The sequence below is a fragment of the Trachurus japonicus genome, chromosome 16, assembly GCF_045865225.1.
Source record: "Trachurus japonicus isolate A0001 chromosome 16, Traja_1.0".
Taxonomy (NCBI): Eukaryota; Metazoa; Chordata; class Actinopteri; order Carangiformes; family Carangidae; genus Trachurus; species Trachurus japonicus.
In genome coordinates this window covers 9,274,961-9,287,357 of record NC_140922.1, presented here as the reverse complement: position 1 = coordinate 9,287,357, position 12,397 = coordinate 9,274,961, and the positions used below count along the sequence as shown (strand labels likewise).

The 12,397-nt window shown below is 45.9% G+C and overlaps 1 protein-coding gene across 1 annotated transcript in view; it reads right to left on the bottom strand.

Annotated features, from left to right (window-relative positions):
• The window catches only part of LOC146971696 (forkhead box protein O6-like), a 32,726-nt gene extending 20,982 nt beyond the window's left edge, over positions 1-11,744 (bottom strand). The window contains exon 1 of the mRNA XM_085801113.1: positions 10,242-11,744. Coding sequence (XP_085657239.1) covers positions 10,242-10,733 — 492 coding nt within the window. The 5' untranslated portion in view covers positions 10,734-11,744. The remainder of the gene's footprint in view (positions 1-10,241) is intronic.
• Positions 11,745-12,397: the final 653 nt, after the last annotated feature.

The following is a 12,397-nucleotide window of genomic DNA, read 5'->3' as shown; positions in this document are numbered from 1 at the left end:
TCCTCCCCTCCCTGCTGTGCAGTGAAGAGAATGAAATAAGGGAAGACGACATGTAACCACCAGTAGTCTTGACCTTTATCAAGCTTCAGCGCCTGAGGCAGGGTGAATGAGACATTAAGAAAATGACTGAGCATTATTAACCCCTACTTACTTACACACACACACATTTACACACACACACACAGTCTGGTCTGAACAATGGCTCTGATGGCTTTCTCTTTCCTTTGGCCTGCACTCTTCTGACAGTTAAGGAGACGCTAAAGTCAAATGATCAGACTGGGAATAACACTTATGCATTCTGCATCACGTCACTTTAGAGAGAAAAGAATGGAGAGATTGGCTCGGCCTGCCAGCCCGGATTGTTAAAGTGTGATTGATCCCTTGTCGGGCTCCAGCTTCCCAGCACTCCCGCGAATGCCAAGTCCTGTTGAGAACTGGCGCTTCATTATAACCCAACTGCACAAGTTCTTCAGATGATGCATCAGCCACTGAGAGGAAGCCGAACCTGCGAGGGCCAGATGTTAACCCTGACAATTGCAGTCCCTGCTTAGCTGTACTTCTAATGATAGATCATTTCCCTCTCTCTTTCTCTCTCTCCTTCTATTTTCTCTTCTTTTTTTCCCTGTGAGCATGACTGGCGCATGTGCATGTGTGGCCATCCTTCTACTCCAGTCAATCAATGAGCAGAGACAATTCCCCGAGTGACATTTACGGAGAAGAAAGAGAGCCATTTATCACTTTAGTTTTGGGATAATAAAAGAATGACTGAATGAGCCAGTGTGTGTGTGTATGTGTGTGTGCGTGTGTGTGAGGGAGAGAGCAGGCAAGAGAGAGAGAGAGCTAAAGATGAAAAGGGGATTTCAAAAGCACATGAAAGAAGCAGGAGAAATGAGCGAGGGAAGAGGGAAATGAGTGATAAAAAGGCTACTTTGTGGGGAGGACTGAGAGTGTGAAATAGAACAAGTGAGGAGAGAAGAGAAGGCCGTGAGTGACTGACAGTGAAAAAGAGAGCACGAGAAAGAGGGGTGGGTGGTGGGGGGGTGGAGGGGGAGAGAGAGGAAAAAAAGCCTGGGGTACGGAAAGAAAAAAGGCAGAGAGACAGAGGAGAGGGGATTGAAAAAGGCTCTCAGCGCAGAGAGAGAACGAAGGAGAAAGAGACGCAGATGAAAAAAAAGGGGGTCCAAGAGAAAAAGAGAAAGGGAGAGGAGACAGTCGGAGACAGAGCGAGGCAGACGTGCTGGGTTCATTCAGGGCTATGAGCAGACTCGGAGTTCAGACCTCACACGGTCAGCATACTAAACACCGGACCCAGCGTCCTGACCCAGATTCATGCCACTGACATACAAATCCAATTGGGGAGGGAAGAATTTCACCAACCACCCCCCCCCCCCCCTCGCCCCCTCGCCCCCTCCCTGCCTAACCATACCTCCCCTCAAAACACACAAATACACACATACACACACACACCCCTTCCCCCCCCCCCTCTACCCCAGCTGGTCTCACAGTCACCTCATAAACCCGACAACCTCGCCCCAATCCTGTAACCTCCCCACACATATGCTGGCTCCCACACTGATTTGCTCACACATGGCTTGTTTTACACATAAAAATGCACAGGCCCGGGAATAACCACACATACATACACACACAAACACATACATGAAGCCATTTTTTTTTCCAAATGTCAGTTTCCTCTTTTCAGCCCAGGTGAGGTGATGTTTCACCTCAGCGGGGGCGCTGCGCCGGTCCCTGACCAACCCCTACCCGATGTGACCTCCACAGCTCCATCCATCATCCAGCCGCAGCATATCCACCAACCATTAGCATAACAAGCATCTTTCTTGAACATAACTCTTGCAGGCTTGCTCCTCCTCTCCTCCACCACCTCCCTCTTTCTTTTTTCTTTTTTTCCATCCACCTGCTCCGATTCGTCAAAGTTAACTACATTTCCCTTTGTGAGGCGGCTCCCTCCATCACTCGCCGGGACCGCCGAGCTCAGGTAAACTGATCGACGGCCCTTATACTCTCCTCTTTCCCCCCCTCCCACAATCCTTTGGCTCGTGACAAGGGGGCTTGATGGACAGGTGGGAGAAGAGCGAGAGACCCGGCACGTGGCTGCCAGGAAGGGCCCTCGGAGATGGAGCGTTGTGAAATACACCGTTTAGCTCAGCATACATCATCTCTTTTCTCAGGGACAGACATGGCAATATGCGTGTGCATAAACACACACATTTACACACATGCACACGGCCATCAATCCCTTGCATACATGCAGGAAGAGATATCCGACGAAGAGAAAAATTGAATTAGGAAATATGGGCGCCATGATTTGTGGGAAGCCAGTTTTGTGGCCGGGAGAAAAATACAGCTTGGAGCACACTTCATCTTATAGCGAGAGCAAAGAGGAAGAAGCATCTGTGTTGTTTATCTAAAGCCCCCATCTAGTTACAATGGCTTGATTTGAAATATTCATATACATGTATGACAAGATCAGGCCCATTATGTTGCTCTCTCAGCGGGGCTTCACTGAATGGACTGAATGGAAACCCATCAGTCAGTGTAAATTATGAAGACAAGATACATTACATAAGCCTATAGATGGGCTTGAAGAGGAGTATTATTATAGGCCGATATCAATCATGGCAACACACATTGTATAGTGTCATCACTATGATAACATGCTATAGGCTATTTCAAGGATAAACTCGCCATTATAATATTTCACAAAGCGTATAACCAAAGGAAAACACATTAGGCCTTGTGCTGTGTGCATCATAAGGCATCATATGGGTTATGTTTTAGATGGATCTCGGCGTACAAATGGTACTTCAATCATAATGAAGCGTAAATCATACAAACAAGTGCTGCAGCTAATGATTATTTTACTTATCAATTTGAGTTATATTTATGATATACATATATAAATCTTTAACCACGGCCTCAACTGTGCCTTGAAATAGCTTGTTTCGACAATAGGTCGTAAATTTATCCTATTTATAATGATATAAAACCAAGAAGCCTATAGCTTGGGGGGGCTTTTGGTTGAAATTGATGATCAAAAATGTTGATGAATATTTTTCTACTCATCAACTATAACATGATTAATCGACTTAATGTTTTGCTCCACGCGACCGCGTCAACCTGCAGATTACGTCTTTGTTGGCCAACAAAACAAAACATTCCACAGCGATGCCCAAACAGTGCATGGTCTGTATCTAATCAGAAATATATGAGGCACATCTTTAAGTACAAATAAAAATAGTATGTTCGTAGTACGGCTATTAAGGTGTACACTAATATGGAGTAGGCTGGCCCGGGGCCATGATAGTGGAGAGTGGGGTGGGGGGGGGGGGGGGGGGCAGAGGAGATGGAGCAGGAGAGAGTGGAGCAGAGCAGGCCCTGTAGTGCTGGAGAAAAAGACAGAAAGACTCGACCCAGCGTGACTACCGCCTGCCTGAGTGGAGCAGCCTGCCTGCAATTAAGGTGGAATCAGGGAGAAATCTGCGCTGCCTTGATAATGAGCCTCGTCTGAATTATTAACGAGAGCTGTTCCCCCGGGACCCGGGCTCCCACTGAGCCCATCAACCCCCCCCAACACACCCACATGCACACACAGACACACAGACACACACACATACACGCGCTTCCCCTCATACAGGGAAAAAGAGAGAGAAATACACTCACACACACACATACACATACACACACACAACAATCACACATTATGCACATTGACACAGATGAGCAACAAGCATGCCGCTACACACAGCCTGATATTTTCCAGCACCACGAGGGCCAACACATTTTATTCACATGCTGAAGTGAATATCCTGAGCCATTTACAACATATGTAACGCAAACATTTCTCCGGGACGAAACGACTTCAATCACAGCTGTCAAGACGGAAACTGACAGCCTCTCCTCTGTCTTTGAAAAAGCTCCTTCAACATAGCTCTCCACTGAATCTGAAAAAAAATCTCACATATTATCGAGGCCTTTGATGTGCGCATGGTGTCCATTCAGCCATCTAGCATGTGCAATAACATGGGCATTTTCTTAACCGCAGTAGATTGGGAAACAGCATGCCGAGGTATTTCATTTCTCAGATGTAAGCCAGTTATTAGATGATGAGTCATTTATTGCGTATTAGTCATTTTGGAAAGTATGTAGGGTCATGAATGAAAAATGCTTTATTCTGAGAATCGTATTCTGGGAGAAATATTACTATTAACTCAGCTGACAAAGATCTGTGAGTCCTCCCTCTATTTTTGTTCCGCAAATCCTCCAGAATGCAGCAGTGAATAGAGAGTTTTTATTCGCAGGGACGGCAAGTCACAGGGATACTGGTGTCAATAGACTGTGGCTGGAGGGGAACTGAGCAGGGACATAGTGACTTTTACTCCCATTTTATTGAAATGCAGGCATTGTGGGTGTTCGCCTAGAGCTCACCAGCAGCACTACAATGACATGTAGACCCCCAACACAAGAAGAAGACCTCTCTGTTCCCACCACCCCAGTTTCATAACCAGTTCCCTTGGAAATATAAAAAGAGATGTGTTCTCATCAACCCAGCACTGGTGTAACACTCAAGGCTGTCCCCACCTCCCGTCACATCTCCATGGCATCAAACTTACACAGCCTGGGAGAGAAACACACACCACATTCTGTCCCTGCAGCTGGGAATGGCTTTGCCAAAAAATCCGTGGGTGCTTACCAAAACAGAGCCACGCCTTCCACCGGAGCCAATCGCGGAGAGTCAGACAGGTTTTGAAACAAATCAGACAGCAAAAAAACAGCACCACAGAAAGTCGCTTCCGCTCTCGGTCAGCCCCCTCCTCTCCCAAAAATGGTTCACCCCACCCAAGAACAGAGTGTTCCTCCATGGGTGGTTTTTTGAGGAGGCACAAGTGTGTTGTGTGTTTTCGTGCAAAATGTGTGTGCCTGAGCCAGAGGGAATAGTGGAAACCATCACCCTAAATAGTGCAATGCGAAAAGAATGACAATTCTCTATGCTTCACTATGCATCTTCAGTGTAAGAGAAAATGAACTGGGGGAGAGTATTTAATATTCGGAGAAATGTCACCAAATGGCTGTAAAAAAAAAAAAAGTAATGGGCTTGGTAAGAAATGCTTCAACAACTGAAGTTCAGTTCAGTAGAAGAACATCCAAATTAGTTCAACCCTGTCGAATTGGGAACTTGACGGTCTCATCCCCCTTGTATTCTGCTCCAAAAGATCCAGTAGCTTGAGAGGAGTCGAGCTGGGGAAAATCCAGCATTGTTATCCTATTATCTCTGAGATAATGTGAGATATGAGATTTCTCTTAGATAAGAGGAGGCACACTGCTTAAGGCAGCCTAGATCACTGGCAGGAGACTGCTAAAGCTCAAAATCCCGACGCCATAGCTCCCATGAGGAAGACTCCTCACCTCAATTGGCCCTTGTGCTAAAAACCATAAGACAGAAAGAATGTATAGAATGTCTAATGGATAAATAGATGGGTGGAGCGAGAGAGACAGGCGGAGAGATAAAAGAGGAGATAGCATGGGTGTCTGCTAGATGGAGTGATAAGGAGAGAGTGGAGTAATTTCAAAGGCAAAATTATATTGTTTTTCATATTACTGTCTCCTGATTGCTGTCTCCCATATTTGAATGCATGCCCATGCTTTGGTAATTTGCATGTACATTAATCATTTTCAGTGAGAAATGAACTGCCACGGCTGCCTGAAGGCTGCAAGGGGAAAGGCGGTGAGAACGCGCTTCTTGGCATCAGGTACTCGGTTCAACCTGAATATACTGCCTGAACCCAACCTGGCTCCGGCTGCAGGAGGCAAGGGGAGATGTAAGGTGCTCATAATCCTACACCATAAATCTGTCCAGCATGCATCATATGCTCTCATTCTGTGAGTGTGTAAGCGTGCGTATGTGTGTGTGTGTGTCGCACTCTCAAATTACTCTGCTCCCCTGAGCCAAGACGAAGGATAAAATATGAATCAGCTGAAGTCTAGGATAGTTTCCAGTCTCTCCAGACTCCCCGACTATCATCAAGTAACACAAGCATGCATTCCTATGCACACGCGCGCGCAGCACACACACACGAGACACACAAACAACAGACACACTCCGAAAGTTTCAGCTCTCCGCACTTCATGCTAAGCCTCTGTCAAACACACTATTTGCTGCACATTTGACATTCATATCTCTCATATTTGCCAAGTGTCTCTCTCTGCTGCAGCTGCTGAAGCCCATGCAGAGTGACAGGATTACGAGACTGTGTCTGTCTTTTCTCCTATAAATCAATTAGATAAAGTGATATGATCCAGCCTTGTTATAAATACTATATGTGTTATGTGCCTTAACTGACAATAAAGTCATACATAAATTGTACCTAGAGAGACGTTTTTCCTTCCCGTCTTGTCACTTCCTCTCACGCAGTTCAATCCTTCCCTGTTCACTGCCCTGCAGTTGCTGTCATATCTCTCACTCTTTCAAGCTTTCTCTCTCTCTCTCTCTCTGGTTTGTCTGATTTCTATCAATAACAGAAGCCCCATGACCCCTTACCCTGCTGGCCCTGCACAGACCGCTACCTAAAGACACTTTATAAATAACAGTCTAGTCACTTTGGATTAAACTGTCTGAGTGACTGCCTGGCACCCTCAACGACCTGCTGTGCTATGTCCTGGCATCCTAGTGCCCCAAGCGCCGGAAAAAGCCCTGCACTGTAAACACACACGGGGGGGAAAACTGTGTTGTACATTATGTCAGGCAGGGGCAGATAAATTCCACAGAGATGCACTGAAGCTGCACTTTAAACACAGATTTCTATTAAAATACACTTAATACACCAAAAAAGCAGTCTGAGCTTTATGATTTTATTTTGTATCCTATAAATACCCACGCTGATATACACAGTTAAGCAACCGGCGCCTCCAAAAGCATAACAATGGAATTATCTGAGCCCATTGAAGTTTATGAACTTCTGGGTGCCTACAGGGCAATCCACACCGAGTTCCCTTTAAACCCCACCATTAGAGGCATTATGAAGTCAAGAGCGAGACTACACACCATTCTCTGCAGTGACATGCTGTCAGACCAATCAGCGGGCCCAAACACACACGCCTATAGAAGCAGACAGCCCCTCCCCCCTGCACTAGCCCCCACAAAGCCACACACACACACACAACACTACCCACCCTGACACTTTGTTGCAATTGACATGTGCTTCTCCCACGCACGCATGCGGAATGCATCCACATGCACCCGTGGATGCTCACACTCGGTTATAATTAGCTATGAAGACATAAAGCACAAGCATACACACAGTATCAGTCGTTAACTTTAATACCGAAATGTGGATTTTTTTTTTATTTTTATTTTTTTTTCTTGGATCAACTTAGTTACAGAGCACTGGAAAATAAAGGCCAGCGGAGCGTCCACTAATCTACACTGTTGAGTCTGGTATACCCCAGTGGAAAGACTTCACAAATACACAATTCTTCGTAACCCTCCTCCAGTAAAGCAGCTGATTAGGAAGCTGTGACCTCAGAATACTGTAGCCTTCCTAGAAACCAGAAGCCATTAGGTATTTATAGGAGCTTAATGGTGCTGTCTAGGTGTGCTGGCCGTCTTCTACCCATCATCAAGCCAGCACCACATCCTTTCCAATAGCAGTCATGGCAGCATCATTTACAACACGCAATCTGCTTTTCAAGATTATTTTCCTCCAGCTGCCACCACATATCGGTCCAGGTTCAATAAACTGTCTCAAGAGGTTCCATTGCTTTTAGTTGGTCATTCCCCCCACCCACAAACACCTCCAAACCCCCCCGCCCGCGAAGCCTCCCACACAAACTGCCAAGCTATATACCACTTAATTTCATTTTATTTCATCAGCAGCTTACCAACAATTCTTTTATCTTTTTTTCCCCCCTTCCTTCCCCCGCCATGGCGGAAAAAAACAGACTGTTTTGCATCAAATGCTTCGCCCGTGCATGATATCGTTGATTGAGATGAAAATGTCGTGGATGATACAAGTAGTGTTTTCCAACATGCAAATACTGCTGTCAAATATAATTGCCTGATATGACTATGAAATCACATTTGTGAGAGTGCACCTGTTGTGTGTGTCTGGGTGTGGGAGGAGGGGTGGCAGGAATATAGATTCTGGGTTCAGGGGCTGAATCTGGACGTGGCCTCACATTAACCTTGTCAAACTTAGTCTTACAAGTTGACTTTACTTGCAGCCCTGCTCTTAATCATGAAACAGATAATGTTTTATGTGCCCACGTTCTTTTAATTTCACGATTGCCTTAATGAAATAATTTGCATATAAATTTCTGTTCATGTAGTGCAAAAATCGACTTGCCGTAGTATGCAAAAGATGAAGATTTATGGCCCTTCTGTCTCACACCTAAGAAAAAATATTCCACAGAGCTTCATTGTGTATTCAAAATCCTGCTAATTCAAATAGTATTCCCATTTTTTAATGTGCCAGGTTCTCTTAAAAGTTGAACACATTTATAACAAAGGAATGGGAAGGTGGTTGCATCAGAAATTAAAGTTTAAGTACGTGCACATATGTTGTTGAGGGATATTTCCATCAGTTGTTTGTTTGGTTCCTTAGGTAAGCTGCACATGTGACTTCTAAGTGTATGTTTACATTACCTCTCTGTCTCTGACCAAAACCAGGTCAGCCCTGATACTGACATTATGGCTGCCTGCTTTAAACGACTTACCTAATCCCCCATCATTACCTGGAATGGGCCCCATGTCTCGCCTGTGGCCTGAAATAGCCCAGGACCTCAGATTGCCACTGTCAAACCCCCTAATTTGCAGTTTCATAAATAGCAGACTGGGACTTTGGCACTAAAGATAAAGAGGCCCTGCGGTTGAACACTCTCTTGGTGCGAGTGCAGGGCTAATGAAACAAAGTCTACCTGGAGACACACCTTAGCAGAGTTCAGTTTAATGGGACAGGCTTAAGGTGTCAGTCAGGTGCTTGTGATTAAGTCTGAGACCAACGGAGGAGACTGTAGTGGTGACAGTTCACGTTATGCAACACAACAGGTTTTGACAAAAGACCGGTGCCTTTGAAAAACAAAAAAAAAATGAATGCATGTTGCTGCACACATGCCATGACTTTGACAGTCTTTGATTGTATTTCATGATATGAGTGACGCACCTAGTTCTGGATAAGTAGGAATCATGCAGCTCTGCCAACCCAATAATTCTTCCTATAAGTATTTAATGAGATAAATTTAGCAATAAGCATTAACGGTCTTTTCAATAATGGGTTTATGAAGTCCCCTCTAAATCCTGCTCTGTGGTTTTGCTTCAATAAGATGCAGATATCCTAAAGACCCAAATGTGGCACGATGAGCGGTCTAGCCATTGACGATCCATTTTATCAAGGGTTATCATATTCATATTGTACAGCCTCTATCTTCTAGCATTGCCATGGAAATAACAATGCTGTCAGGTGCAAACTTAACATAGTCTCCAATTCTCAGCTCAGCAAAGGTGCACCATCAGGACATGCACTGTTGCCCTGCTGATCTCCCTGCCTCCTTCCCCCTGTCCTCAGATGGCCATAATGAATAGAAACAAGACGGGGCTGGGAGCAGATTTTATGGGCAGATGTCCAAGAGGTTACTCTAGGCTCTCAGCCAGACAGGCAGTGGTGGAGGGCTGTGGTCAGTTGTGAACACCCCTCTGAATATTTACAGTTGACCTGTGATCTCCTACAAGTGTCACTGTGTTGATTCCTGAACATTTTAACTGTTATGTTAGAAGGAAATGTGCACAGACTATGAGCATAAATATGCACGGAGCAGTTTGTTCTGTTTAACTGACACATTTATTTGCAGCAGATATGAGGATAAATCATTAACCACTGTTCTTGCTCCTGGAGAAGGGATGACATGCACTACTATCATAAGCTGCTCTGTGCTGCTGGGGTGAGCAGAGCCTTGTTACACACAGAGCAAGTGACTCCACTCCAGTCTATTACATTCTGCCATCTATGATCCATTAGAATGAATGACGGCAGTAATGAACTAAGACAAGATAACGCATGTCACCATTCATGCGTAACCGACACGGAATCCCACAGTGGCATGTGTAGCCTATGGCACCAGAGGTGAAATAATTAGAATGACTTGGCGGGTAAGAATAATAGTCAATACCATCACTGTGATTAACACGTCAAAGCTCCATCATGCTGGCCGTGTGTTAGATTTCTTACCTTCCAGCCAGCTGAGCTATTACTGTCGCCCTTATCCTTGAAATAGGGCACATAACGGACCATCCAGTCGTATATCTGTGACAGCGTGAGTCTCTTTTCTGGGGTGCTCTCAATGGCGCGGGTAATGAGATCCGCGTAGGACTGGTTCCCCCACGCGTTCCGCCGCGAGGATTTGGCTTTGCGCAGCGGTCCGGTCACATCGAGCGCCGCGCCAGCCAGGCATGGGTGCGTCGCGCCTGTGGGTGCCGGGGCGCCGGCTGGATGCTTCAGCTCTCCCGGCGTTCCGCCCACGAGCCCCGCTCTGCAAGCCGAAGCCGGGACGTCCTCCGGTTCCACCTTGATGTTGGCCAGGAGACCCCCGTTGACCTCGTGTCCACCGGGGAAATCCTCCGGGCAAGGCAGCGGCCAGGTGCACGAGCGAGGCCGGCTTTGCGGCTCGAAATCCGAATCAACCTGATGAGCGTCTAATTCGTCGTCCTCCATCATCAACATTTACCCTTCAGTTGAAATGGAAGAAATCAAATGAAAAGCAAAGGGGAGGGAAATACCTCCACGATTCCCGTATGCCACTGTCCTTAATATCACTTCACGTTGAAAATTCGCCTTGTAATAACGGCTATTAAAGCTTTAGACGGTCCGAATCAATAGGAGGCAATTCAACAGAGTAGAAGGATCATGATGGATTCAGGGAGAAAATCACAGCTTCGCGTGGAGAGATAAGAGAAGTAATAAAAGTAGTAATAATTTTTCGTCCATTTTACCTGGAGTAAAATATAAAGTGGTGATCAAAACGCTTCTTATTTAACAGCCTACATCACCTCAAGACAGTCAGTCTCAAACGCGTGTCAGAGCCAGTCATGGGGGCTTCTCAATTCAGTTGCAGCAACAGATGATATTTCAGATAAGGAGCATATTTGCCAAGCAGTCGTCGATAAATCCTCCAGAAGACAACGGGAAGAATGGGGAAAGAGAAGGGGGAAGATCGCCAGGGCTGTGTAGAGAGCATCCACTGAGGCGATAATGCGTTATTACCGTGAATTATTAAATCTTCCAGTCTGCACGGATTAAGCTGGCAGCGGCACATTCAAGTCCATTCAGCCTGAACAGCACCCAACTGTCTGCAATTATAATGAAGAGGCGTGCGCATGTGACGAATCGATAAATTCCCAGTCTGTAAAATAGAAAGAAAAAAAAATAGTCCAAGCAATCAAACCTCGTATCCACTTGTCAGGATGACAAAATTGGCTTTTATCACACCTCCTCTTGTTCCCCTCTATCCCCCCTTTGCCTTTCTCACTCTCTCAGATCCCACACATGTTCTCATTTGCTTACAACTCGTTCCGTCGATGTGAACTGAGGATGACGCGCCGGCGCTGTAGTGAAGATGCTGCCAATTGGAGTGCGCTCACGAAATCAATACTCTCTGAACGTGATTACAGTGAAATCCCGAACTCTCTCTCTCTCTCTCTGTCGCTCTTTCCCTATATCCCCTCCCTCTCTTCCATCGCTGTGGTATGAACGGAGGGAGCGAAACCAAAATTCTTAATCAGAAACTAATGATGATCTCTGTGGCAGAGAGCGGCACACGGGGCTTTGTGTGCCAGTCTCAACGTCCAGCCGCGATACAACAAGACAATGTGCATGGAAAGCCACGGATGGGAGAATTCCTGCACAATATCTGCGCGTGCTTTTGTCTGTGTTTTTTAAAAAAGAAAAAAAATAATAATACAGTGTCTGATCTAGTAACAAATTGTCCCGCGTGCACCGTGTGCAGCGTCCAAACGCCCTCCAGGGAGAACTCGTGGTGTGCAGGAGGTTTCACCTCTGCTGATTATTTGCAGGCTATACCTCAGTGAGTGTAATTTTCTGTGCCGATTAGACAGATTTAGTGCAGATTAAGAGAGATTAGGTAACCCTAGATTTTAATCCGGGGAGGGGGAGTGAGGTGAAATGGGGCTTTTTAGAGGCCAGAATGCGCAAAAAAAAAAATCATCTTCAACCCAAGTGAAGAGAAATCAAACACTTGATCATCATCCTCTCAAAACGCGCCCGGCAAGCTGCACAATGCCTGGCACGCAGCTCTGCTAGACGGATCCATGGTCAGTCAGAGCTGTGTGCGTAATTCTGCTACACTGACCAGAGAGAGGAGAGGGGAG